The sequence below is a fragment of the Trachemys scripta genome, chromosome 1 (genome assembly GCF_013100865.1).
Source record: "Trachemys scripta elegans isolate TJP31775 chromosome 1, CAS_Tse_1.0, whole genome shotgun sequence".
Taxonomy (NCBI): domain Eukaryota; kingdom Metazoa; phylum Chordata; order Testudines; family Emydidae; genus Trachemys; species Trachemys scripta.
The window spans coordinates 88,821,836-88,848,784 of record NC_048298.1 but is presented as its reverse complement, the minus strand read 5'-3'; the positions used below and the strand labels follow the sequence as shown (position 1 = coordinate 88,848,784).

General features: G+C 52.6%; 2 protein-coding genes across 7 annotated transcripts in view; one reads left to right on the top strand and one right to left on the bottom strand.

Annotated features, from left to right (window-relative positions):
* The window catches only part of CSDC2 (cold shock domain containing C2), a 49,736-nt gene extending 42,638 nt beyond the window's left edge, over positions 1–7,098 (top strand). For all 4 annotated transcript variants that reach the window (XM_034775393.1, XM_034775367.1, XM_034775385.1 and 1 more), the window contains 3 exons: positions 410–675; positions 2,334–2,456; positions 3,327–7,098. In XM_034775393.1, the coding sequence (XP_034631284.1) occupies positions 500–675; positions 2,334–2,456; positions 3,327–3,489 (462 nt within the window). In that variant the 5' untranslated portion in view covers positions 410–499 and the 3' untranslated portion in view covers positions 3,490–7,098. The remainder of the gene's footprint in view (positions 1–409; positions 676–2,333; positions 2,457–3,326) is intronic.
* A 658-nt stretch (positions 7,099–7,756) lies between these two features.
* PMM1 (phosphomannomutase 1) lies at positions 7,757–26,596 on the bottom strand. 3 transcript variants are annotated; one of them, XM_034775340.1, is made up of 9 exons: positions 26,128–26,252; positions 22,362–22,562; positions 21,956–22,073; positions 20,473–20,549; positions 20,088–20,179; positions 19,178–19,277; positions 16,542–16,617; positions 12,889–13,004; positions 7,757–11,738 (listed from the first exon to the last, which is right to left on the bottom strand). In XM_034775340.1, the coding sequence occupies exons 2-9, from the start codon at positions 22,431–22,433 to the stop codon at positions 11,616–11,618; spliced, it is 774 nt and encodes a 257-aa protein (XP_034631231.1). In that variant the 5' UTR covers positions 22,434–22,562; positions 26,128–26,252; the 3' UTR covers positions 7,757–11,615. The 3 variants fall into 3 exon arrangements, with proteins under 3 accessions (XP_034631231.1, XP_034631221.1, XP_034631212.1); XM_034775330.1 differs by lacking the exon at positions 22,362–22,562 and having other exon boundaries at positions 26,128–26,247; XM_034775321.1 differs by lacking the exons at positions 21,956–22,073; positions 22,362–22,562 and having other exon boundaries at positions 26,128–26,596.
* Positions 26,597–26,949: the final 353 nt, after the last annotated feature.

Here is a 26,949-nt window from a genome sequence, read left to right as displayed (position 1 = left end):
GGAGCCCAGTCTGGCGGCTGCAGGAGCGATATGACACAGGAGCTTTTGTAAAAAGCTGTGCTTAAAGCATGCCCCACTGTGACCCAGCTTGATTTCAAAAACAACCAGCACCCTTGTCCCCAGGTCTGCGACCCATTCCCACCCTGCCCGCACCTCCATGCTGTTACAGCGCACTGGGGCTTTGGGGTCTGTACAGACTCACAGGGAACGCCACCACCTACCATGTTGCCAACATCACCTCTACAGCACCCAGCTTCTCCTTGCTGATCTCCAGCTCAAGCACTGGCCAGGCCTGGCCCTGTTCATCCTATGAGATAGGATGCAATGAGAGAGAGGGGGGGCAATTGGCTGCAGAGCACACAGTCTGTTCCCTGTATGTTAGACCGTCTTTCTCTGCTTTGTACTATAGGTTGAAGTAAGAGCCAAAACTGTGAGCTCGCTTTCTCCTTCCTGTTGCCACTTTCCCCTCCAAAAGACGGATCATCCTGCCAGCCACGCCATGTCGTCAGACCCAACCACCCCTCCGACAGTCCCAACCCTCCACTCCCCGAAGTCGCCTGTCTGGCCCACCTTCCCCTTTCACCGGGAGGGAAGTCGGATCTGGGAGCGGGGCAATCTTCTCCTCCGGGACCTGCCCAGCCCCCTCCCCACCAAAAGAACCAGAACATACTCTGCGTAAGTATCTGGCTTATGCTGCTGAGGGTCGGACGGGGTGGTCACTGCACAAGGGGCAATAGGGCAGAGTATAAAAATCTTGTGAACAGCTCCAATGTGGGGGAGCAATGGGAGAGATTGTAGCTGCTGTTTGTGTGTGATCACACCCAGACACCCACTGGGGTGGTCTCCCTTAGCTGGTTCAACCACAGTAGCTCACAGACAAGCAGGTATTCCCGGAGCTGTGCTGATCTGGATGATGCATACACACAAGGACTAGGAAGCCAGGGGAGGCACGGCTGTGAAGAGTGTGTTTTTGAGTGTGTGCTGCAGACGGGGGAACAGCTTATGTGTAACTGAGCTGGCACTTGCCCTGTGGTCTCTGCGAAGGGGTACGTGTGCATGTATTGTTACACCCCAACAATGCTCATGGTGAGCAAACTCAAACCCGTGTCCCCGGGTGCCCTAGGCAAGGAGGGGATCTGAGGCCTCCACAAATAGCTCCCTTACTTCCACCCACCCAACTGGTTCCCTACTGTCATCTCCTCCTCTAAACAGAGGTAGCGGTACCCACTCAAAAGCACACGGCAGGTGCATCTAACTTCAGTCCCCCTCCCTCCTAGAACCCTCTGCACTAGTTAGTGATGGTTCAAAGGAGGTCCTGAGGTAACGGATGCAAAGGATTCTAGGCTGCCAAGGACCCCTCCCCCACATACCCCTCCCCCTCAACTGAATAAAAATGGGAGTTGCCCCTTAGCAGGAGTGGGGGAGCAGATAGGCAGATGCTCCAGGGCTGGTGAAGAGCTGTCTGGGACTGGCACTTTGGTGGGTGATTGGCACTCAGAGTGCTATTCCAGTGGTGCCGCTGTGGCACCCTGGGCTGCTGCCTCCCTAGCTGGTGGCCACCTGACATGGTGAGTGTGTGGATGCGGCCCCCCGTGTGCAGCACATGGAGCAGAGGTTGAGAGAAGTGCTCTGTGTGACATAGGTGGCCCAGCCCTTTCAGTCGCGTAGTGACTGATCTACCTGCCCCCCTCGAAGGGAGGCTATTGACTGGCTATGGTCTGTTAATTTTGTAAATAGCTGCCTGATTTCTGACCCAGGCTTTTCCTCTTCCACCCACTACCTCTCCGCTGCAGCGCCAGTAATACCTGGGTCTGGCTGGGTTTGGGATTGTCTGTTGTGGAAAGCCACTTCTGGCAGATGAGGGCCCTAAAAATCTGCCTCCTGATTGTAATTGCAACCTTGATCTTCAGCGAGAATGTGATTAACAGTGTCTGTCCTGCTAAACTGAGTGGTGTCCATGGCAACCAGAAGACCCTGTAAACAACTGACACTTTCAAACAAACTCTCTTCTTTATCCCCAGTGTGCGGTTCTAACTCTGGTATTAAGAGCACCAGTCACTTTAGTATCTAGCTTCTTGGCAGATGGAATATATAAAAGATACTCATTACCCCCTGGACTGCCAGTTCAGTGGTCCTGGGAACACAAGACCATGATCCTAATGGTAAGGGACACCATGTTGTTTAGAAAAGTGGTGACACAACCCTCTCCTGGACTAAAGATGTGTTGAGACTGATTGGTCTGGCTCCTTTAAGTGGCACTGCCCAATGGTGTCTCTTGAGGTGCCAACTGTGAGACTACTTCACCTCTTCCCCACTCCTCTCTCCTTCCCTAGGACGGCTCGTGCCTCTGCTGGCCCTGTCTTCAAGGGTGTCTGTAAGCAGTTCTCACGCTCCCAGGGCCACGGCTTCATCACTCCAGAGAACGGCACAGAGGACATATTTGTACACGTGTCTGAGTGAGTTCTGTAGGGAGTGGGATATAGAGCCTTTCACCTTGAGGGCATTGCTAGGTCTGGGAGGACTGGATGTCTGAGGGGACTGCGAATGGGACAGGATCCTTTAACTTGGAGGTCACTGGTAACAATAGATGGGAATGACCAGAAATTGTTGCCACTTAATGGCTGTTTGGGGCCTGTGAGAAGTGAGTTTGGGCTAGAGGGGGCCAGGGAGATCTCAGGTACGTTTGTTGTGGAGATGCGTTCACATCACACAAATAGCTTTGATGATGGGTGTTAACTGAGGCATGAGGGCTAGCTGATGAGATTGGTTATGGAGGCCTAGGACAGGCCAAAATCTCCGGGGGGAGGGACGGGAGGACTCTACTTTGCCCTGCCCCTTTCCAGAACTGGGCTCTCTAGGTTGGAGGCATAGTGTGTGGTGGTGAAGTGCACAGGCTGCTGCTGGCTGGGCAGTACCTGTTCTGGGGATAAAACCTTCTCCAGGAGTCTGAATCCTGTGTCCTACCGCAGCAAAACATTCACTAAGGCTGGGATTTCCAAAGGGGCCCAGGGAGTCAGGGGCCCGAATGCCACAGGTGTGAGCTTGCTTTTGCCCTATTGAAGGACCCCAGATAGCGGGACTCAGCCTGGTGCCAGAGCCCCTCATGGCATCATCCTGTAGCCAGGGAGAGGAAGGGCTATCACTGCAGCTCTGCCCACCCCTATAGAAAGGGCACACTTGATGTCAGGTCTTCAGGAATGAAGCATTTGTCCCCACTTCCCCAAGAGCAGCCTGTGACCAAGGACATCATTAGTTCCTGATTATTTTTTTTTGGCTTATGTCTCGTTTCAGCCCCTAACGATCTGCCATGTCTTCCTCTCTTCCAGCATCGAGGGGGAGTATGTCCCCATGGAAGGAGACGAGGTCACATACAAAATTTGCCCCATTCCACCCAAGAACCAGAAGTTCCAGGCTGTGGAGGTGGTGCTCACCAACTTGGCCCCGCACACAAAGCACGAGACGTGGTCTGGCCAAATAATCGGCTCCTAGGCTTTGGGTGGAGTCTACGTGGGCCAGCTCAGTCTGGAGGCAGGGTGGGGGGTGGTGACTAAGTCTGGGACAGATGGCTTGGGGGGGAGAGGGGCGGGATCACATTTATTGTTTGCAAAGTGACATGTAGCCGTATCCATTCTGTGTCTTTTATAAGATTACATTCTTGTTTGTAACCGTGTCTTCTTGGGGGCGGAGGGAGAGGCAGAGCTGCTTTGGGGCGGATTCCCACTTTCCTACATGTCATGAGCTCGTGTGGTCTCTCCTCAGGGACATGTGCAGAAACCCCTGCTTTGTGTTGGGAGAGGAGAGGTGTGAACCCAGCAGGAGTTGATGTCAAGTTTATCCCGCTGCCTATGCGATCCAAACTCACCACTCTTCTCTGATCCCAACTCCTTCAGGAAGCTCCAGATCGCCCATGCAGGGGGCCAGGACAGCCTGTGTTCCAGCCCCCTAGCTCCCCCAAAGCAGGCGCTAAGGAGAGCCAGGGGGAATGAGGGGTGGGCAGCAATATCCCCGGAGAGAGTGGGCAAGGAGGCACTCATCATTTGAGGGGTAGGGCAGCCCCACAGAGTCTTAAAGAAGCATGTAGATTGAAAGCTCCAGTTAGGTGTTCTAGAGTCTTTCCTGGGACTCTCTCACCTGGCAAGAGATGGAATTTATTCCCCCTCCCGTCCAGCCAGTGAGGGGAGAAAAGAGGCAAAATGGCATGTACCTCCCCCAGGTCATTTCATACACCTGCCTCTTGGCTCTGAGCAGCTGTGCTCCATGGGCTCTGGATCTGGCCACTGCTCTAGTGAGGCTCATTTGCACCCCCTTTGCCGCCTCTCTCTTTAATTTCCCCCAAATACTGGCATCCTGAGCCTAGGGAGTAATAATATACCAGGGGGCTGGGGTTTTTTTTTTTTTTTGGTAAGGCAATGGAATGTACCACTGTGCAGGGGGACAGGGGAGTCTTTTAAAATATGAATTAAGTCTCTTTCTCCCCCCAACCCTTCCCTCAGATCCCCACACATGTGATTGAGATTTGCCAAATCTCATTAGTGTGGAGGAAGATGTCCTAAAAACAATGAGGTTAGCTTTGAAAACCTCTTCCTGTCCAGAGCACCAGGAGACTTCGGCTCTAGTCTGTATAAACTCACGGTGGGGCTTCGGGCAAGTCATTTGGGGAACAGGCTCAGAAGGGATCTCGGATTCTTATTTCTTGGTGCTTCAGATTTCAGTGGCCCACTTCGAATCATCTTGGATCTGATGCTCAGAGGTGCTGAGCATGCACAGTTCCCAATCACTTCATCTGGAGTTGTGTGTGCGTGGCACGTCCACAAATCAGGGCCTTGGTGTCTCAGTAGATGCTTTTCTGAACCTTCATCTCTCAGCCTCCATTTCCCCATTGGGATGATGAAGTCGGTTCTCCCCCAGTCCTACCCATTTTGAGGCCTGTGCTTTGTAAGTCGAAGTGCTAGTTGGTATTTACAATCTTACTCATACTCCTTTAGAAATCTTCCTCCTTCAGATGTTCACAGGTCAAACAACTCTGTATAGACGTTGGTGTGGTGATTATTGTTTTGTGTGTGAGAGAGGAGAGAGAGACCAGGAAAGAGCATAACGAACCAAGAAGGCAATGGGAATAAATCTAGACTCTAGTTACTGATGTGCTGTCCAGTCATGCAGACTCACCAAATTGTAGGCCAGATGCTGTCTTTAATCCTCAAGAGTGGTCCTCACCAGCTACACAGCTGGATAAATAGTTTCCTGCTTTAGATTAAGTTGATTAACTTATTTAAGCAATTTAATATAATAAATCTTTGCAAATGCAAAATGTAAGATTTTTCTTTTTTAGGAGGCACTCATCTCACGTTTCCTCAAGCGTGGTACATTCTGGTTCCTGCTCCCCCATCTCACACACACACAAATGCCCATGGTTTGCTCCTGTCTTTAAGTGTCCTAGTTGTTTTGGCAACTCTCTCTCTCTGTCTCTCTGTGACCCTGTGGATTTCCATGGCATAATTGCTGTGGTTGCTATGGTGTGCTGTATGTACAGGTCACTCTCCTGGGACAGGATAGGGAGGATTGTGCCAGGGGTTGACTTAGGCTTGATGGTTGAAGAAGGAACTCTTAATATCCTGATCACACATAGCACCATAGATGCTGCAGATGGAAAAGCCCTGCTATGTTCACCCCCCACCCAGTGATTTATTGCACTGATAATAGATGGATAGCAGAGCAGAGGTCTGGGCTGGTAGCTACTGCTCTATGCTGCTGCATGGCCAGAGACCTGGGGTTGAAGATCTCTCTGCACTTCTGCTGTGTTTAGAGGTGTTGCAGGTGAAGAAGCACTTTTCTTTGGATGGAGCTGACATGAGTTTTGGGCTACAGCTCCCCTCCCCTCTTGCTAATGTAAATTCCCTTTATGTATGTTTGTGTTGCTGGCTGTGGGGCGGGAAGTGAGGGAGATGGAGGAAGGGCATAGGTAGCAGTATGTTCTCAGGGGTAGCAGTTTAGTTGGCTATGCAGTTCATGGTGGGAATTCAGCTGCCTAGGTGTGCCTCCACAGTTACTGCTTCCTCCAGACTACATGGGTCTCTCCAGGCACCTCCCCCTGGAGCATATAGGGTCACTGCTACAACACAAACTTAATTTCTGGTCTTCCTATAAATATCCTGAGTAGGCAAATCTCCCAATGCAGCTGGTCAGGAGTGGGGAGGGGCTCTGTGTGCAGGGCGTGGCTGGCATGGGTTTGCATATTATGGGCAGGGCTGCAGCTCCGTGCACACTGATACTATCTGCTCCTCGACCTGAATTAACCCTTTGGAGACTCTGTAACTGAACATGTCCTCCTGAGGACTTATTTGGGATGGTCCTCTGGAAAATGCCAACATCCTAAGGGTTAAGCTGCTCGAGCTGAGTGGACATTGCCCAGGCACAGCAACAATGGTGGCGGGGGGGGGGGGGGGAAAGTCAGTTTTGCTGAGTGGTAGGATGCCCTCGGGTGGAGTGTATGGGCTGCCTGGTCCAGAGAGCAAAAGCACACGTGCATGAGCAGCACCCATGTTAGGAGGCAGTGCTGTCAAGTGGCTTTATATGGTGGTTAGAGGGTAGTGTTTGCCCCTCTCTTGCTTCTATTACCATGGGAGTGTGAGTTCTGCCGTAACTCAGAGAGGGGACACCATCCTGCCAGGACTATGCTGAAGCCTAAAATGCCTGACCCTGATATGCTTTGGAGCCTGGCCCAGTATCCATGCATAGCTGAGGTAACTGGTGAGATCGGTGGCCCATCAAGTCTGCTTGGTACACCAGCCCTCCTTTTGCCCCCTATCCAAATGGGTTCAGACTGTGCCACTGCTATTCTATGGGTGCAGTGTTACACTACCGGGAGCAAAGTGGGAAGTCCTTGTGAGTCACCAGAGCCTCACTACTCCCCCGCTGAAGCTGAACTGTTCAAAGACTGGGGGTTGTTGGAGCCCCAGCCTTCTGAAGTCAATGGCAAAACTTGTATTGGTGCTGTTGCGAGTGGGATCTGGCCTATCCCAGAGTGATTCATAACAGGGCTTAACACCCTTTGGAACCCACTGGGCTGTGAGGGGGTGTGTGTGTGTGTGTGTGTGTGTGAGAGAGAGAGAGAGAGGGGGGGGGGGGGGGGAGGAAGGAATGCTGTAGTCTGCTCATTTCATCCAACACTTGCCTCAGCCCTGGAGGACAAACTAATCAGGGGACCAGGTTATTCCCTCTTCCTCACTGGAAGCTCTGTCCTGAATACTGAGGTAGCTCCACCACATCCTCACTGCTGTTCTTTGGTTAAACAGCAGCAGCAGCAACCCATGTCTCCTCCCCGTGGAGCAACAAATGCCAGAAACTGCAGCTCCCTCTTGCATCCCGCCTGGAATGGGCAGCTGGCTTGGCCACAACTAACTCTTTGGTTCTTTTGGAAGTAAACTAAAAACTTAGAAGTGTTTTTTGTGTTTTTTACAACTCTGGCGTTGTTCCCGCCTGTCTGACCTTGTGTCGACTTCTGTAACACTGGCAATAAACCATTCAAAGTGACTTTCCCATGAGTCCTGCCTCTCTCATCTCTCTTGTGTGGTGGCTCTTCCATCTGTCTGACGTGGGCAGGGCCCTCACTGCAGGACTGTCCCCAGGATCCTCAGAGCTGCAGCAGGAGAGAAGTATCTGGCCCCCCTTCTGTTACTAGACCCTGCTAGCTGTTGCTGGGCTTGGCCACAGTGGGTTGCACGAGTACTGAGGTACAAAGCACACAGTGCTCCATGGCCACATTTAATATTTTAATGTTTGTTAAATAAATTTATTTTAAACACTTGGGATCAATTGTACAGGAGCTGCCTGGCTCTGTTGCAGATGTGACCAGAGCCACCTGTCTCCTTGGTCACTGACACATCCATCCATGTTCAAACACACACAGCAATAACTCTGAGACACACATTTCTGCTTAATCGTGGTAGATATCAGCTGTGGACAGTACAAGGAGAGTCCTCCGGCATCCCAGGGCAGGGGGGGGAGGCAGAGGGGAGTGCTAATAGGTCCAGCCACCTCGTGGCTAGTCAGAGGTATAACACAAAGGAGGCATACTACCTGTTTTGTAGCCCTTCATGGGCTACTGAATGCTCTGTCTCCTGTTGTTGTGAGAAGGGAGGGGGGTGGGTTCCCACTTCATGCCCTCTCCACCTGTCACAGTGAGATCAACCCAGCAGGGTTACAAATACAGGGTTAGGAAACAGACATGGAAAAAAACCAGAGATGCTAAATTCTAGACCAACAATTATTCCCATCTTCCCTCTCACATAACACCATCACCCCCAGTGCACTCCGTGCTAGGGCAGTGGCGACGCAGCTGGGATGGGGTGCTCCTCATGCTTGGGTGCTGATACAAGCCACACCAAGGCATGGTGGTCAGGACTCAGATGGGTGGATTCCCCTTCTTGGCTCCTCCTAGTGCTGGCAGAGTAGCCCTCTCAGCTGCTATGTGCCCTGGGGTGTGCAGACCCCCCTCTAGGCCTCTGGGAGGGGGTCTGACAACTAGCACCTGGTGAGTATTTCCAGGGTGCAGGAAGAGTGACTACAGGGCTCTAGGAACAGGGGGTGCATGCAAGCACTTCCTAGGAACATGCCCATGGGGTGTGGTCAAACAGAGGCTCTTCCTCTCCTGTAAGGAGCTGCTCAGGCAGGGCGCAGGCTCTCACCCACCCTAACCACTGCCAAGGAGCCCAGTCCTGCCCCTTCCCTCCACACTTGCATTTGGGCCCTTGCCCACATCAGTGCAGGGCCAGCAGTGCCAGTGCTAATGGGAGGCAGCCAAGCTAAGTCACCTGGGGCCTGCTTCTCTGAGGCACTGAGCAGGTGCAAACCATGCGCTCAGCCCCTCGGCACAGCAGGGCCTGGGGGATTGGGGTTAGGCCCTCGAAGTCAGAGGTGACTTTTCAAAATGGTGGTACAAGCCCAAGCCCATCCCCTTCTTCTCCCCCTCCCCCATGGTGCTGCCTCCCCACTGCTGCTGTCGCTGCCAGGCCAGGGGGAGGCCTGGCTCAATCTTTGCTTTTCCCAAGGATGGTAGCAGGGTGGGCTCTGCTCTACCCCAGCCAGGCTGACTGCTTAAAGCCAGCCCAGCCTCTCCACTTTACACAGCACCAGAAGCAGGGCTGTGACAGTCCCAGCATTGGCCAACAGTGCGGTTTGGAGGAGGGGCCTCCAGAGCAAGTCCATGAGCCTTTACAGCCAGAGCTGAAGAGCCTGGTGCTGTGGCTGAGAGGTGTAATGGACTCCCCTCTGCTGCGGACTGGCATAGGGGGAAGCCCACCACATGCTGACCTGGCCCCTAATATGGTTTGGGCTCTAACAGAGAGGAGGCCTAACGGTAGCCTAGAGCTGGCATGGCATCACCTACTACAGTGGTTCTGAAACTGTGATTCATGGAGCTGTATCTGCTACCACAAGGAAGTGTTATTCAGAGAGCAGGTGCTGAACTGTGCATTAGCAGGAGGCCAGGGCAAGCCCCTGTTGGCCTGGTTTTCAGCAAGGCCAAGCACCCACAACTCCATGTGAAGCTTAGTACTGCTGAGGAAGCGCCCTTTGGGTTCCCAGCTGAGTAGGGAAGCCAGTGTTGCCCACCTTGCAGTAGTGGGCCCCTGGGAAGGTGACCCCAGGTGAGTCCCAAGTGGGTGCAGGGCAGAGCACAGTGGGGTAGGGAAGGTGTGTAACCCTGCATGGATGGCACAGACAAGCTCCTGAATGGGGAAAGCTGTAGCTGGTTCCTGTAAAGTCACCCACTTTCCATCTCTGCTCCCACTGCACCTATCCCCAGGAACAGTCAACATGCACAGAGCGGCAACCTCAGGCAAGTTCTTCCAGCCCCCTTCATCAAATGCTGAGCTCAACCCCACAGGGCCACCAATAGACATCCCATCCCCAAAGGAGCAAGGGCCCCGTTTTCAGGGTGTCTGAGCACTCAGAGATCCCGTTGATTTCAAAACTGGTGTCACAAGGTGCTCAGCCTCTCTGAAAAGCAGGCTGCCCGGAGCCTGCTGCTGGGTGAAGCAGAGTAGGGGAACCACACAGTAAGTGACCCCCTAGCTGAATCTGTATGTTCAATCCCCAGACAACCTGGGCTCTAAAAGGATGAGCCCACCCCTGCCACCTGAGCTGAGACCTGGACATTGGGAGCCTGGTCTGTTAGCTAAGTAGCAGGAGGAGACTCTGAAACTGCTATGTGTGGTCTAGCCACTAAGAAGAAGCAAAGAGCCACTCTGGTTTACAGGGGCAAGACAGAGCAGCAATCGAAGTGAAAAGCTAAAGAGGGAAAGAAAAACAAAAGTCAAAAAGAGCAGGAGAGAGAGAATGGAAAGAAAAGAAATAGCAGCATGGCCTGAGGCAGATCGGCACCTGCTTCCTTAAAGGTGACTGGCAAAAGGGGAGGGGGCAAATTAGAGCTGTTCCGTGCTTTGTTTCCAGCTGGATAAAGAACTCTTGAAAGGGCTGGGCTGGTTTTTTAAACTAGAAATCCAGCTCTCGTCTAGCCTGGCAGTCCCAAGGGGGTCTGGTGATGTCATCACTTCATAGCTTCTCCAGACAGGAAGACTTGAGCAATTGTGGGAGGAAAGGGCATAACACTCAGACTGCTGAAACTGTGAGAGGTTTCTTTTTTTATTAACTTAATACCCACCCAATTCCAATGCCTAATTAACTCTTGGTTAAAAGAGTGCCTTTGTTAAAGTTTCCACTTCCCAACCTCTTCAATTGAGGTGCTAAGGGCAGAATAAACTCCCATAGACCTCCCAGAAGTCCTCCAGCAAAATCAGAGATCAGCCACAGCATTCCTGATATTTCTAGTGTAAACAAAAACCCAGTGCACCCTTTTATATATATGAACCCTAAAGAAATAATGACCTTCTTTATACACCTGACCAAGCTGGAAAGGGCACAAGCTCATAAGAACAGCCATACTGGGTCAGACCAGTGGTCCTAATCTAGCCCATTATCAGGTCTTCTGACAGTGGCCAGTGCCAGATGTTTCAGAGGGAATGAACAGAACAGGTAATCGAGTGATCCATCCCATCGCCCACTCCCACCTTCTGGCAATCAGAGGCTAGGGACACCCAGAGCATGGGGTTACAGCCCTGATCATTTTTTAAAACCCTTTGCAGGTCACCTTTAAGGACTGGTCCGCTGTGTGAAGTGGTCTGAGAACACCTGGCTTATGGCGGTCCCAGACTCTACTTCCTATTTAAAGGTGCTAACTGATGAAGAGTGCATCCCTTGTGCAAATACGTTTAGAGAGTGAGACTGTAGTGACTGGCCCCCTACAAATGCCTCAGATCAACAGAGGCATTTGTAGGGGGCCAGTCTCCCACCAAGAACTGAACGTTCACCCGGAAAAGGAAGAGAGTCTGTTTAGTGGCAGGGAGGAGTCTGGTCCCACACAGCCCACCTGTAACTGGGGGTAGTGGAAAGTTAATAACCCCCATCCCTATCCCCTCCACCACCTCAGTTTAAATCCTTCCCTCACAACCAGCTCTGGAAAGCTTTCTTCAAAGGGCCCTGCGCAGAGTCCTCGAATGAAGGTGGTTTTCATGATGTGGGATCTTGGAAGGCGGGGTGCTGGAGAAGGGGTATCAGAGTCACGATTCATTAGCTCTCTCCGGAAAAAAGATCTCACGGCACCTCCTGACTGTGTCCTGGGGAGACTGGACGCTGTGGCCTACTGTCCGGGGGTCATCATAAATTTCATAATCATTCCCTCCCTGCAGGGGGAAAAGAAAATAGGGATGAGGGTAGTAATCACAACCATAACCCCCTCTCTAGCTATAGCTTGCTTTATCTTACACAACCCCCCTGGAGACTCTGTAGAAGGGTTGTTCATCTGCCACTGAAATGCAGCCACTCTGCTGCTGGAGGGGAACATGGCAGCTCATAACAGGCTACTAGTGTTTGCCTGAAACACCCGCCTCACGTTGTTAGCAGGTTTTGATCCTGCTGAGAAAAGGTTCCATGGGGTTTGCTGATTCAATGAGGCAAGTGACTCATTGCCCCATGTGGCTCTAAGGAGCTGGGAGCGGCTCTAGGGAGAGAGAGGATTTAGGGTCTGGTCTGAGGCGCGACTGTCAAATCTGTAGCGGGAATGGAGCTAATTTTTATCATCTTGCTGCTGCCAACAAAAAGCCAAATGCAAAGCCCGGGAAACAGGGGAATATGGGTTGCTGCAGCGTGTGACCTGTGCTAATGGAGTAGGGGGGAAAGGTCCCTGCTTACACCGCTGTTCTGCAGCTACAACACTCTGGAGTAGTTTAAGACAGGAAGTGAAGAATACCACATCCATCTGAAACGACTGGAGAATTTTAGAGCAGTACAATGTAGTTACCCAAGCCGGAGCTTGGCTAACACCCCTCCCCCTACATCGGTGGAGATGCCCAAGTCAGCTTATTGCAGCAGGTAAGGCTCATCCTGTAACTGACTCCAGAGAGAAAGCAGGGCCGTTCCTGTTTACACTGAAAAGCCTCTGCGGAAGTGGGCGAGGTTTTGGTTTACATCTCATTGGTTACATGGCACCTTCAGCAGCATAGCCCTTCCCAGACCTGTGCTGGGCCACTAGGTCAGTAATGACTCAGAAGGAAGAGAGCCACCCGTTGAATCCCCAACACCACTTCTTACAGCACTCACCCCTGGAGATGCAAGTTCTGCTGGGACTGCAGCCTGCTATGGTACAGTTGCAGGCCCTCATTTGCACTAGAGAGACCCCCCTCTCCCCACTAGAGGGCAGTCTTGCTTGATACCAATTCCAAAGGGAGTTTAGGTGAAGTCCCATATAGCTGGAGAAGGACCCCCTGCCCTCTCCTCGGACAGGCTGCCAGCCTAGAGGAGAGAAATGCCCCCCCCCCCCCCCGATATACTCACTGGGGTTGTCTCGTTCCCGAAGAAGTGGATGGTGTCGAACTGCTCGTCGTTGAGGATGTCGAGGCAGTAGCGCTTGTCCCAGCCCTCAGGGAAGACATCAAAGCTTATCATACCACCTGCCAGCAGGAGGGAGGTTGTTAGGCGATCTGGCTGGTGTTGGAAGGGTGCGGGGTGAATTCCAGACCTCGATACCGTGGGGCAAAGGGCAATGTCTGTCCATGTGGTCCAGGCAGGCACCAACCCAGCCATGGTGATCGAGTCTCTAATGCATTATCAGGATGACAGCAGCTGCTGTTTCTATGGCAATGGGCTGTGATGGCATCAGCAAGGCCCTTGTGATTCCAGCCAAGGGCACAAGCAGGAACCAGTGAGGCTTGTGTGGGTGGGGGGAGGCCCTGCTTTGCTCCAGAGAAATCTGCCAGAGGTACTGTACCAGAGAGGTCTGTCCCCTTTCAGGTGTAGTGGGATCTGGGGCTAGCCAACCCTGTTCCATGACATGGCCCCTTTAAACAACAGCTGTTTAAGGAGGCAGCAGAGAAGCTGGGGAATGGGGGCCAGGTGTTAGTCAGGGAGCTACCTCCTGATCCAGGATAAAACCCAGCTGTTGGCTGAGACAGATGGAAGAAGAGAGACTCTGTGGAGTGAGCCTGGATCCTAGCAGGCAGGGGCACTTGACTCTGTGCACAGCCCATGGAGGAGCTGTGAAATCCCTTGGCCAGAGGAATGGTGCTGAGACACCAGGGCAACGAAAAGACTCCCCATGGGAGCCAGAACAGAGGTGGGCAAACTACACGGGACCATCCTGCCTGGCCCCTGAGCTCCCGGCTGGGGAGGCTAGCCCCCAGCCCCTCCCCCATGCCCCTCCCCGCAGAGCTACGCTGCTGTGCGGGCAGCGCTCTGGGTAGCAGAGCTGCGCGCTCCTGCTGAGCAGAGCAGCAGTGTGCCTGGCTCCAGCTGGTGCAGCAGCCAGACATGCTGCTCTGCATGGTAAGTGGGCTGGGGGGTTGTATAAGGGGTGGGAGGTGGTCAGGGGATGGGGATGGTTGAATGGGGCAGAGGTTCTGGGGGAGCGGAGTGGTCAGGGGAGGGGGAACAGAGGGGGTTGGATAGGTGTGGGGTCCCAGGGGGCCTGTCAGAGGTCAGGGGTGTGGATGGTGTTGGGGTGAGCAGTGGGGTTGGATAGGGGGTGGAGTTCCAGGGGGTGGTGGGTCCTGGGAGGGGGCAGTTAGGGGACAAGGAGCAGGGGGGGGGGTTGTATGGGTTGGAGGTTCTGAGGGGGGCAGTCAGCAGGTGGGAAGTGGGAGGGTGCCAGGCTGTTTGGGGAGGCACAGCCTTCCCTACCCCGCCCTCCATCCAGTTTTGCAACCCCAACATGGCCCTCGGGCCAAAAAGTTTGCCCACCCTTGAGCCAGAAGCTGCAGTGGGAGTGACAGAGCTCCCTGGCACCAAGTTAACTGGAGGGGGAACTGGGAACCTGAAGGCCTAGATGGAGGGTGAAACTGGAAACCCCAAGAGGAAAGGGCTTGGGCCTGAAAGGGCCAAAGGAGACTAACCATTTCCTAAAGCCTTAACTGATCCCCAGGAAGGGGAACATTACTGCAAGTATTCTGGTCTGCAACCATGTGCTTGGAAGAACTAGGAGGGAACTAAGGGCTGGGCGCCTGCAGGGTCATGCTGTGCCATGACTGGGCGTGCTCTGGGACAGGCCCCTGCCGCAGTACTTCCATGGCCCCATCCCCACCGTATCCAAGTACCTCACAACTCCCCTACCTCACAGGGGTGTTGAGAAAAGTGCTAGCATCCCCTTTTACACAGGGGAAGCTGTGGCACAGAGATACTAAAACAACAAGGAGTCCTGAGGCACCTTAAAGTCTAACAGATTTATTTAAGGCATAAGCTTTTTTTTTTTTACCCACAAAATCTTATGCCCAAATAAATCTGTTAGTCTTTAAGGTGTCTTAGGACTCCTTGTTTTTGTGGATACAGATTAACACAGCTACCCCCTGATACTTGACAGAGACACTAAGTGACTTGCTTGAAGGTCCCACAGAAAGCCTGGGGCAGACTAGGAATTGAACCCAGGTCTCCTAAGTTTCAGGCTAGAGCCCTCCCATAATCCTTTCCTTTAATACATCCATATGTATTTAGATATGGAAAATATTGTGTCAGCGTGCTCCGTCTCTAAGCAGAGCTGGGCAGCGAGAGTGGCTCCTGGCACTGGCAGGGCTAGAAGATCAAATGCAGAGGGAATGACAGATGGCACTCAAGGACAGTGAGTTCTGTCTCAGTGTTCAGTGGTGTGAGCAGGGGACTTGGTGCCAGGAGCTCCTGAGGCCTTCTGCCACTCTTCAGCTTTGTGCACATCCCTTTCAGAAGGAGTCCTTAATTTGTGTGTCTCCATTTTTGGGTACTCCAATCACTTTATGCCTTATTTTTAGAGGGACTGAGTCCCTGCAGCTCCCATTATCTTCATGTGCTCGCTTACAATCCTAGTCTACTGCTGGCAGCGTACCAAAGTCATGGGAGAAAGGACCATTGTTCTGTTCTCATTCCATGTGCATTTGAGGAGGAGAACAGGACTGCAATGTCTTTGCCCTTCTCTGCTATGACAAATGGTCTGTGCCAATGCTGGCAGGGATCACGAGATGTTCTTACTGGGGCAGCGAAAGGGGATGCTGCCTAGAGATGCAGGCTCCTTGGAGTGCAGAGTGTCAGGGAGTCTGAATTACACAGAATGGTCAATGATGTGCCACCTCCACCATGCCCCCCCCCCAATCACTCATCCCTGCTACACTCCTAGTAACAGGCTTTCTTTTTGAGGGGAGCCTTCCATTTTTAGTCATGCCTACCTTCCCTGCGGAATGGCTTTAAAGAATTCAGCCCTGTCACTCACCCAGCCTGATGACCTTTCACTTCAGTGAAAAGACCCAAGAGTGCTCCTCTCCTGCTGTGCTCCATGAGGCTGGCTGGGGGTTGAGCACTCCTGAAAAATCTGTCCATTAAAGTGCAGTTTCACTCTGATAAGTGACTGCATAAAATGGCATCATGGACTCCACATTTACTGCCTCAGTGACTCCAGATGTAGCTTTTCCTTGTAAATGGAGTAAAGGCAGTTTTCTTACCAGTCACCCCTGGAGACACAACCTGGGAGCTCAGACTCAGGCTGGGCTCTTCCCCTCTCCTGCACCAGTGGGTTCAGTGGGGTTACGTAGGTGGGACCGAAGGTAGAATTTGGCTCTGTAGTTGGAACTCTGTTAGCAATCCTGTTGCTATTGTTTGAAACAGAACAAATTCAAGCTCTCTCTCCCATAACTGTGTTGGCTCAGTACAGCTAACAGGAGTAAAATATAGTTAAAACTTAGTGTGTCACTAAAGCCAGCACATCTGAGTGATACCAGGGAAGCATATCTACGGTTTTCGGACCATAATCACACTTTAAATAGGAAACAGGGTTTGAGATCCCTCCCTAGGGATGAACACGGGGAATACACCTCCCAGGGATCTCCATTGGGAGTACACCTCTGCCATTCACTCAAGCAGATGCTCTCTCACTTTTAAGCAGGAAACAGCCCGGCATCCTTCCCTTCCAAGATCCCTACAGAAAATTCATCACAGAGGGAAACCCCACAGTAGCTGTGATGCACTCTGCTCACCTCGAGAGAACCGTAGGCCTTTGCCAGCAAACTCCCTCTGCAGGGCTGCCACAAACTTCTCTCGGATCCTCTCTTTCTGCAGATGGGACAAACAGAAGGAGAGCAGGTTTTGAATGACTGTATCCTTGATAGGCCTCATTCTAGATTCACCAACAGGCCTCTCTCTGTGCATCACCAGGTTAGTTTCTCTGCTCTCATCCCAGTTTCCAGGCCAGAATTTCCTTGCTACCCCAGCAGCAAGTACAACCTCCTTCCTCTGTCTCCTGTACTGAGCACCTAGGACAACTGCTGGGGGAACAAGGGGGGTACTCAGCATGGACTGTGAGGATTCAAAATGGACTCTGCTTTCATGCTACTTTAATTTCTCCCTGTATATGACCCCTGCCCCTGACCAGTCTCGCACTGCTGTAGCCAGCCCACATTAGCCTTGGCCATGTCAGCCTAGAGGACCCCAGGTCAGGATGGTCCAGGTCAGCTGTTGAGCAACCCCAAACCAAAGCCCCTTCCTGCAAACCCCCCCCCCCCCCCCACACACACACAATGAGCTGATGCATTTCACCATCAATGTTATTCGCCCTTGAAGGTTCAGAGGCCCATTCAGGACCCAAAATCCGGGCTGTCTTGACATAGTCTGACCTCTTCTGCCCTTAGGGAGGGTAGAAGGAAGCCACCACAGATAGGTTGGTTCAGCCGGTATTTGCCAGGATCTCAGAGCTCTGTAGATCTGTTTAGGAGATTGGTCCTGGTCTGGAAGGCCCATTGGGGAGACACCTGCTCTATTGGGGCTGGGGAATTGGGCACAGTATTCTTGCCAGCAAGTTAAAGAAGTATGGATTGGATGAATGGACTATAAGGTGGATAGAAAGCTGGCTAGATTGTCAGGCTCAACGGGTAGTGATCAATGGCTCAATGTCTAGTTGGCAGCCGGTATCGAGCGGAGTGCCCCAGGAGTCGGTCCTGGAGGTGGTTTTGTTCAACATCTTCATTAATGATCTGGATGATGGGATGGATTGCACCCTCAAGAAGTTTGTACATGACACTAAGCTGGGGGGAGAAGTAGATATGCTGGAAGGTAGGGATAGGGTCCAGAGTGACCTAGACAAATTGGAGGATTGGACCAAAAGAAATCTGATGAGGTTCAACAAGGACTAGTGCAGAGTCCTGCACTTAGGACAGAAGAATCCCAGACACTGCTACAGGCTGGGGACTGACTGGCTAGGCAGCAGTTCTGCAGAAAAGGACCTAGGGGTTACAGTGGATGAGAAGCTGGACATGAGTCAACAGTGTGCCCTTGTTGCCAAGAAGGCTAATGGCATATTGGGCTGTATTAGTAGGAGCATTACCAGCAGATTGAGGGAAGTGATTATTCCCCTCTATTCAGCACTGGTGAGGCCACACCTGGAGCATTGCGTCCAGTTTTGGTCCCCCGACTACAGAAGGGATGTGGACAAATTGGGGGGAGTCCAGCAGAGGGCAACAATAATGATTAGGGGGCTGGGGAACATGACTTACAAGGAGAGGCTGAGGGATCTGGGGTTATTTAGACTGCAGAAGAGAAGAGTGAGGTGGGATTTGATAGCAGCCTTCAACTACCTGAAGGGGGGTTCCAAAGAGGATAGAGCTAGGCTGTTCTCAGTGGTGGCGAATGACAGAACAAGAAGCAATGGTCTCAAGTTTCAGTCGGGGAGGTCTAGGGTGGATATTAGGAAACACTTTCACTAGGAGGGTGGTGAAGCGCTGGAATGGGTTACCTAGGGGAAGTGGTGGAATCTCCATCCTTAGAGGTTTTTAAGGCCCAGCTTGACAAAGCCCTGGCTGGGATGATTTAGTTGGTGTTGGTCCTGCTTTGAGCAGGGGATTGGACCTCCTGAGGTGTCTTCCAACCCTAATCTTCTATGAATGGGACATGTCGTCAGTTGACATTGCTGCTTGGCTGTGACTAGAGATGGACCCTGAGCTGTAAGTTCACTACCTAAGTTCAGCGCTGCTGGCTTTGGGGTTCTGGTCTAAGACCATCTCTAGTCATGACAGTGAAGAAACACCATTGAAAATGAGAGACTCTTCTTGGGACAGCTTCTCCAGCACAAGGTTGTACACAGGGAGCCTGCACCCCTACTTGATCAGTGGCAGCAGATTAGTTCAGTTTTTATTTAGGCCTGGTCCATACTAACCCCCCACTTCGAACTAAGGTACGCAAATTCAGCTACGTTATTAACGTAGCTGAATTTGAAGTACCTTAGTTCGAACTTACCGCGGGTCCAGACGCGGCAGGCAGGCTCCCCCGTCGATGCCGCGTACTCCTCTCGCCGAGCTGGAGTACCAGCACAGCAAGCACTTCTGGGATCGATTTATCGCGTCTAGACAAGACGCGATAAATCGATCCCAGAAGATCGATTGCTTACCTCCGGGTCTGGCGGTAAGTGTAGACCTACCCCTCATCTATATATTTCCTTTGGTTTCCCATCCTTATCACAGCCTCAGCCTCCAGAGCTTATACAGGCAAGCCCACAGCCATCAACACAGTCATGGGCATGGATATAAGATGAGACCCAAGTGCTGTGGTATTACATGGCCAGAAATGGTCAACGCCCCACAATGTAATGCTCAGTCACAGAGGATGGATCTTGGCCAATTACCTTGTCCAGCTCGGAGAATTCTATTCGCTCCTCCAGGGTGCAGCTTCGGCCAATGGGAGAGATGTTCAGCATTCCATTGCGGAATTCTATGAAGGTTCCGCTGTGCATGTGTAGATGTCCAGGTTTTTGTGTTTTGTTTTGGTTTTTTTGGGGGGGCAAGGGAAAGAGAGAAGGAGCCATTAAAATAGGAGTGGCTGTAAAACGTGTAATGTAAGGAATGTCTGCAGGGACACTAGGTAGGCTAAAAATGACAACAGGATTATCCTCATGCTTCAGGTATCAAGTGCTCACGCTCTAGCCCAGAAATAAACAAATCTCCACTTTTGCTGCTACAGTGCAGCAAGGCACATCACTGGGATATTAACCACAGCCAAGCTTAGCTGATATAGAGTTGAGAGGAGTTGCCCCAGAATGACAGGATGTCTTTAGAGAGAAGGAAACATGTCAACCCAATCTAGTCCAGAGCTCAGGGGGAGGGAGCAGTGTCTCGGAAGCTTAGATAATGCGAGCGCAAAGTGATCTTGTGGTTAAGGCACTGGGACTCAAGTGATGTGGGTTCAATTCTTAGCTCTGCCACAGACTGTGTGTGATGCCGGGCAAGTCACAATCTTTGTGCCCCAGTTTCCTATCTGTAAGAAGGGGATAACAATACTTCCACTCTTCCATCCACTGGTTTGTCTACTTAGATTATCAACTCTTTAGAACAGGGTCTGTCTCTTAAATTGTGCATTTGCAATGCCCAGCACAGCAGGACTCTGCTCTTGGGTAGGGCCTCTAGGTGCTATCAAAATACAGATAATGAGGCCAAGAACAAAGCCAGTGGATCTGCAATTCTAAATGGGACCGTAACGTCCAAATGCCTGGATCTGAATGGTACAGAAGCAGCAGTTCGGTAGGAGAGGATCATTACCGTTTCTTGGGCAGCTTCAGGAGAGCCATGTAGTTGAGACAGAAGTTGATCAGCTCCTGCAAAAGCTCCTCCCCCAGGTGATTCTGGATAGCCTGTGGGGGCAGGGGGAAGAAAAGGTCAGATGAAGCCAAGGCTACCATCAACTTGCCACAAATCACATGGGCTACAAAATCCATCCAGGATGCCCACTAGGGTGATGACTGGACAGAAGGAGCAGGGTGGCTTTGGTAGGTGCTGGGGGGATTGGAACTGGCAGACCTCTGGATGGTGGCATATGGCTGGTTTCATCTGGTGCTGATGGAACTGAAGACGGACTTGGTGGAGGAGGCAGGGAAAGAGAGCCCCTGTGGCTTGGTGGGAGACATAGCAAGTGAGTTAGGCCTACCTGTTTGGCGACCAGCTGCCCATTCTTGTACTGCACGGTGCCATTCTCCGCAAAGACGTAATCAAACTTGTCGATGACTGTGGGGAATGGGTGTGGGGGGCAGGGGAGAGCAGGGTGGGGAAGGGAGATGAAGGCGAGAGAAAAAACATTAGCACAACCTCGTCCGCCACTTTGAATCAGAGCAGTGTGGCGTGATGGACATTGGCTGGATTCAGAGCTCTTTGAGCCTTTACTCCATGGCCGTAGGCTGAGCAAACAGGCCTTGAGCCTCACAGCTCCCTGGATGTTATGCCCATTTTACACATGGGGAACAGAGGCACAGAAAGGGGAAGTGACCTGTCCAAGGCCCTGCAGTGAGTCAGTGACAGAGTTCAGATTAGAGCTCAGGAATGCCAGACTCCCAGCCATGTGCTCATTCTCCTAGAGCATCCTGCCTCCACCCCTTCTCATCCCCACCCCCACCCTCAGCAATGCACTTAATGGTTATCTAACCGTAGCTTCTCCTCCAGCAATAAGCAGATTGTTGCTGACCCTGCAATTAACTTCATGCTCCCTTGAGCGGTGAGTTGTGTCACCAGGCAGCCTCTCTTTGCTAAGGAGCTAGAAAGAGGATTTCAGAACTCTGCTGTAGATTTTATGCTGATATTAGAAAAGGGGAAAAAGGAAAGTGAGAGGACAGGACATCTGTCCCTTCCCCAGTCTTTCCTTCTCATCCAAGCACTCTGCCCAATCTCCCGCTGCTATTCAGGACCTTCAGACCTCCAAAACATAGAGCGTATCCAAGCGTGGGAGAGAGTTCGTGCACATTCCCTTTCCATTTACTCGGGCTGTCAATGGGCTATGGAGTTGAAGATGGTAGGACTATATTTCTCATGGAGGTGGGGAAGAGGAGAAGGTAAACTCTAAATGGGCCCCTCTCTCTATCCTCCCATGCTCTTTGCAGGCCCATGACAGCTAAAAGCACATGCTGCAACTGCTGGAGCTGAAGACTCTACTCATGGGCTCCACGGCTCAGGCACAAAAGGAGACACAAACATGGTGGGTTACATGTGCACCTCTGCTCCGTTACAAAGGTCAGCTCTGCTGATGTGGATAGCTGCCGTTCTGGCTGTCGGCTGAGCTGCTCCTGCTCTCAATGGCAAAATGTCTGTTGGCTCCAGTGACTTCAATGGGAGCGAGAGCAGGCCCTTAGGTACAAGCACTCTGCTTCTAGCAAAAGTGGCTGCCTGGGGGCGACTCTGAGCTCAGTAGCACAAGTGGCAATGGTAGCAGTGCAAGCTCTCTCTGTGGGTATGATTTTTATCATCTCTGTGGGTGGAATCAATCTCAGTGTTCAGGTGTCTACAGCTGCATGTAATTATCAATAGCAGACAAGGCAAATTACCTCCCACCCCGCAAAAGAGAGTAGCCTCTCTCTCGCCACCCTCTGTTTCCCCCACCCCTTCCCACACTCCCCTGATCTGGGGTTGGGGGAGCTTCTCACCTTCATCCCCTTCCCCCAGCTGCTCAGCTATCTTGGAATAGTCAGAGCCTCCCACCACGCCGATCTGGACTCTCTCACGCAGCTCCTGAAGGAACTTGTCCACTTCGGGCTCAATTTTCTAGAGGGGCAGGAGCGAGAGGGCAGGTCAGAATACAGCCAGAGTAATGGACAAGCTCGGGCCCCACTTACAGCAGGGTCTCCAACGGAAGGCCATTCCTAGCCGGTAGTGACTGGTCCTTGACAGCGTTTCCCTGCTTGGTGAGCACCACTTTAGTCCAGGGTGGGGAGGTACATTGGAATTGTGAATAGCTGCATGACCCCAGATCTGTCTATCATCCCCTCCCCCTGCAGATGGGCTTCCATGGCTCTGAACGAAGTGGCAAGGGATTCTTTGAAAGCCACCTGCCTTCTCTCTTCTCTCACAGCGGCTTCTGTGAGCGGGATGTGGGAGCTGCTCACACAGAGCTGCAGGCAGCATCCCATCAACCCACACTTCTCTTCTTTGCTTCTGCGGCGTTCAGCTCAACCCTGGCAGCATGTGAGGCCTAGTCCCACGGCGATACGAATGGGTGCTGTCATCTTCCCAAGCCCAGCAGCACACAGTCATCTGGGGGGGAATGGGAACAGGAAGGGGGTACCACCAGGGAATGGAGGAAAAAATACACTGGGAGGGGTGGAAAAATGACATGGAGGAAGGAAACAGCAAAGGACTGATGGAGGGGGAAGAAACACACAAGGAAAGGAGTGCATGTGTATCCCCCCCCACTTGTAAGGAATTATTAGTAAATTGGCACCCCATTCCCCCATGTCCTGTCGCTCCATGTCTTTCCCCTCGCCCTGACACACACAGTGGTAACATACTCCCTTTTCTGTATTTAACTAAGGGGGTGGGAGGTGCCTATCCATCAATAATCCCTCACAAGTGGGAGAGATCCTACCCAGAACATTTGGGAACCAGGCAGAGAAGTGTCCTAAGGGATGGCTCCCCATGGGGACAAACCAAACTGCATCACAGAATTCACTGTAAGGGAGCTGGAGATGAAGCAATGACAGCAGAGGCCATAACGAGTCTCAGGAGAGGTGGCAGTCAGGGGCCTGCTCTTGCTCCCTTCCCCTCCCACTGAAAGGCTGCCCCATTACTGCCTAATCCCATTGACAGAATGCCAGCTGAAGCAGCATAGGTCCCATCAAGCCTTTAACTTCCCCCTGCTCCTTGCAGGTCTGGCCAGAATAGTTACAAGCCATGCTGCTGCAGAAGAGGCGAGGCGTCCCACTGTTGTAGGGTTGGACTATATGTGTCTGTCAGGAGCAGACTCTGTCACCACCCTTCTGTTTTATCTTCTCAAGATAAAGGTAGTTTGCTAAGGCTGGAGGGCTGACTCCACCCAGCAACAGCGCCTCCCCTCCTCCCCCTTCCTTTGGCCTGGGGACTTGTGTTCTACGGTATCACTTGCTGACTGATGGGGAGATCCCTTACAGAATAACTAGCTTTAAAGGTCGGTGTTATTAATCACATGGATACTTTGCCCTCCTGTTCAGCACCTTCATGTGAGGAGCCCAGAGAGCCTGACATGACAAACACAATTCTAGCCTCACAAGCCATCTGCAAGGTAGGGAAGTGTTGCTGGTTTGTACCTATAGGTCATGTCTCCACTAGAGAACTGAGCTGGTGGGATGAAGCTGGTCTAGACACAAACATTTCAACATGGCCATTCAGCATTGCATCCACACTGGTGCTGTTCTAAGCCACTTCCCCTGTAATGTCTTCTGGGTACCTACCCCATAGTTCCCAGCTCAGCTGCCAGCAGCAGTGAATTCTAGGAGATCTCAAAAGGTCACCAGTGGACTGTGGGCCAGTAGGGAGAGGACTGTGTGGTCTGTTCTGGTGCTGTCCACACTGCTATCAAACCAATACAGGCTGAAATGATTCAGGGTAAATCCAATATTGTGCCCTGCTTAAAGCAAGTCATTTCTATTGGATAAACAGTTAGAGGCCCTCATCACAGGCCCCATTATGCTGGGCTTGCGCATCATGTGTGTGTACGCACTAGTCTAATCCAAATGCATTTGGCTCACAGGTAAGCCATTGAGAGCACTTACGTGTTGTGGGCCCAACGGGTTTTACAAGCATGCAAGGGGGCCACACAGATCTTGGCCTGGTAAGTCCCTTTAGTGTAGACAAGGCCATAACATACAGATGGGTAAACTCAGTCCCATAGTAGACAAGGTCACAGTAAAAGAAGAAGGATGTGGGGTTAATCTGTGTGTGTGCAAGAGGCCTTCACTCTGCAGTGGGGCTCAGAACAGTTTATATGTGGATGCAGGGCCAGGGGTAGCACTTCATCCTGGAGTGGCTAACAATGAAGGGATGTGGAGTACAGGTGGGATTACACTGGAAGAGCCAGATGCTTCTAGGCTTCGCCAGCTAGGCCCACCAGACCTGCTCTTGTTCCTTGCAAGGCTCCAGCATCTTTTGCAGACTGTGAGGAGAAAGCAGGTCTCTCCCCTTTCCCTGCTTCTAATACTGAGCAGATGCTGTAAACTGGTTATTGCATAACTAACATACAGCAGGCAACAACTGAAAGGAACTTTGACATATTAATCAGAGATTTTTTTCTATTTCCCCAAAAGCCACAATAACTAGGATGCAGGGAGGAGATTTAACCCCAAAAGATATGTCTATGCTGCAATTAAAAACCTGTGGATGGCTGGTGCAAACTGACTTGGGCTCAAGGGGTTCGGGCTAAGGGTCTGTTTAATTGCAGTGTAGATGTTTGGGCTAGAGAAAGTGGTAGGGTCCCAGAGCTTGGACAACCTGAATGTCTACACTACAACTTAAACAGCCCCTTAGCTGGAGCCCTGCGAGTCTGAGGCAGTTGGCACGAATCAGCCCAGGGTGTCTCACCGCAGCGTAGACATACCCAGTCCCTAAGAGGCTGTTAGACCCTGTCATCTAGCCTGTTCTTGTCTCTAGGTGATGTAAAGATCTTGTCCCAGATATAACCAAAAAGGTGCCCCTACGTGGGCTGTGGGAGGGGCAAATGTGCAGGTCACTAGGATGGTGGCCAGATCTCCTTCATCAAATATTACCAGAACAACCTTGTGTGTCCAGCCAGCTGGGGTGACACCTTGGGGTGGTTGCCTATGAAAGGAGCTTTATGGTTTAAGGTAAGGCTGAGAGACATCGGTCTGTAGCACAATATAAGCATACTGACTTGGCAGCTTTAAGAAACCTCTGCTTGGGGGGAGGCCTGGGATGGGAATAGCAGGGGATGCAGCCCGTTCAGCACCATGGTGCATTGGAAGAACAGTGTGGGAGGATACAGGGATAGCAAAGGTCGTAGCAGGGCAGGAGTGAGAGCACTGGCAGAGCTATGCATGTCAATCTAGAACAGGAACAGCAACAGCAGGACATTAGCAGTGCTATGGGATCAAGAGTGAAACAGTAGGGGCTGCTGCAGGTCAGAGCGGTGCATTCGTAGAGCTGCATGAGAGGATGCTTGTCCAGCCCTTGCCCATAGTATGTCGGCCCCTTCCCAGGACCATCTGCCCCTCACTTTCAGAAGCAATAAATGCTCTCCATGTTAAATCACTCTACAACACAGAAAAGCTACAGTTAAATCCAAAGGGCCAAGGCAAAGAGAATCCCTGGTGCCAAATGGTTACGTGGCCTTGCACAGTCTCCTTCTTCCACCCACAGGATATTTCATAGAAAGGCAGAGCAGGGCTCCAGACCTGCTAGAACAAGGCCCTGAACTTGCACAACTGGGCTCCAACATATGACAGCACTGGCTGGGGAGCATTAGCATCCCTGACTCCATCTAACCAGCCACTGCCAAGCGGGGCTTAGGGGACCTGTTGCCCAGAAGAGATGCCGCAGGAGGCAGGTGGTGGCTTCCTCAGTGGAGGGCAGCAGGGGCTGGGAGTCCGGGCTCCCCACTGCGCTAGATCCCACAGGCTCCGAGCTGGGCCATGTAGCGCCTCTGCGCGGGTTCAGCGCGGGGCACCGGGCAGGGACTCCGCTCCCGAGCCCCCTGCGCGCGCCGCACCCGCGGGGGCCCGGGGCGGACACCTCCCCGGCCGGCTCCTTTCATGCTCAAGGACGGGCAAGGGGCGCAGGGCCCGGACAGGCCGCAGCCCCGGGGCAGGAGGGAGGGGCCCCCGGGGGGTACCTGGCGAGCCGGCGTGAGGGTCCCATCCACGTCGAAGAGGCAGAGGACGCGCTCCCGGCTCGGCGGCTCGCTGCCAGCCATCGCTGCGGCGCCGGCCGAGCCCCGCGCTGCAGAAGGCGCGCAGGGAGGGCGGGCGGGAGGCGTCGCCCCGTCCGGGCCAATCGCGGCGCACGGGCGGGATCCGGGGGGGCACAAGCCTGGCAACACGTACACCCCGGGCCTGCCGCCGCCTGCGGGAGCGCCCGGCCTGGCCGGTTCCCTGCAGCCCCTCGGCGGAGTCCGCTGCGGCCGCCAAAGGAAGGTAGCAAACCCCCTGCCCGCGCAGGACGGCCACGAGCGGCGCGGGATGCGTTGATCGCGCCCAGCCCGGCGAGGAGCCCTCGGGGAGGAGGGACAAGGCTGCCAGGGCCTCCTGCTGCCTGGGCGCCTCTCCTGCCGAAGGCTCCCACAGCATCTCAGAGCCCCTGGGACGTGTTTTATCCTCGCTCGCCACGCAGTGGAAACCCCCCCCCCCCCCGGCTTGGGTGGCATGGCAGGAGAAAATAAGGGCAGAATTTGGCTCGCCCACCACTAACGTGCAGCCGTATCTGGGGTGGAGCGCGGTGGCTGCTGAACAGCCCACAGCAACGCTGCACAAGCTTTCCGACAGTAAATGAAAACGAAAGTTACCGATTTTCCTCTCTCTCTTCCACATCCGTTTATTCAAAATCTTTACGCAACTGCACATATGGTAAATGCAGCAGCTGTTCAGAGCTCAGCAACTGCTTTCACCCAGCAGCAGATTTTAGAACCTGTCTTTGCCATGAGAGGGAGTGTTAGAGT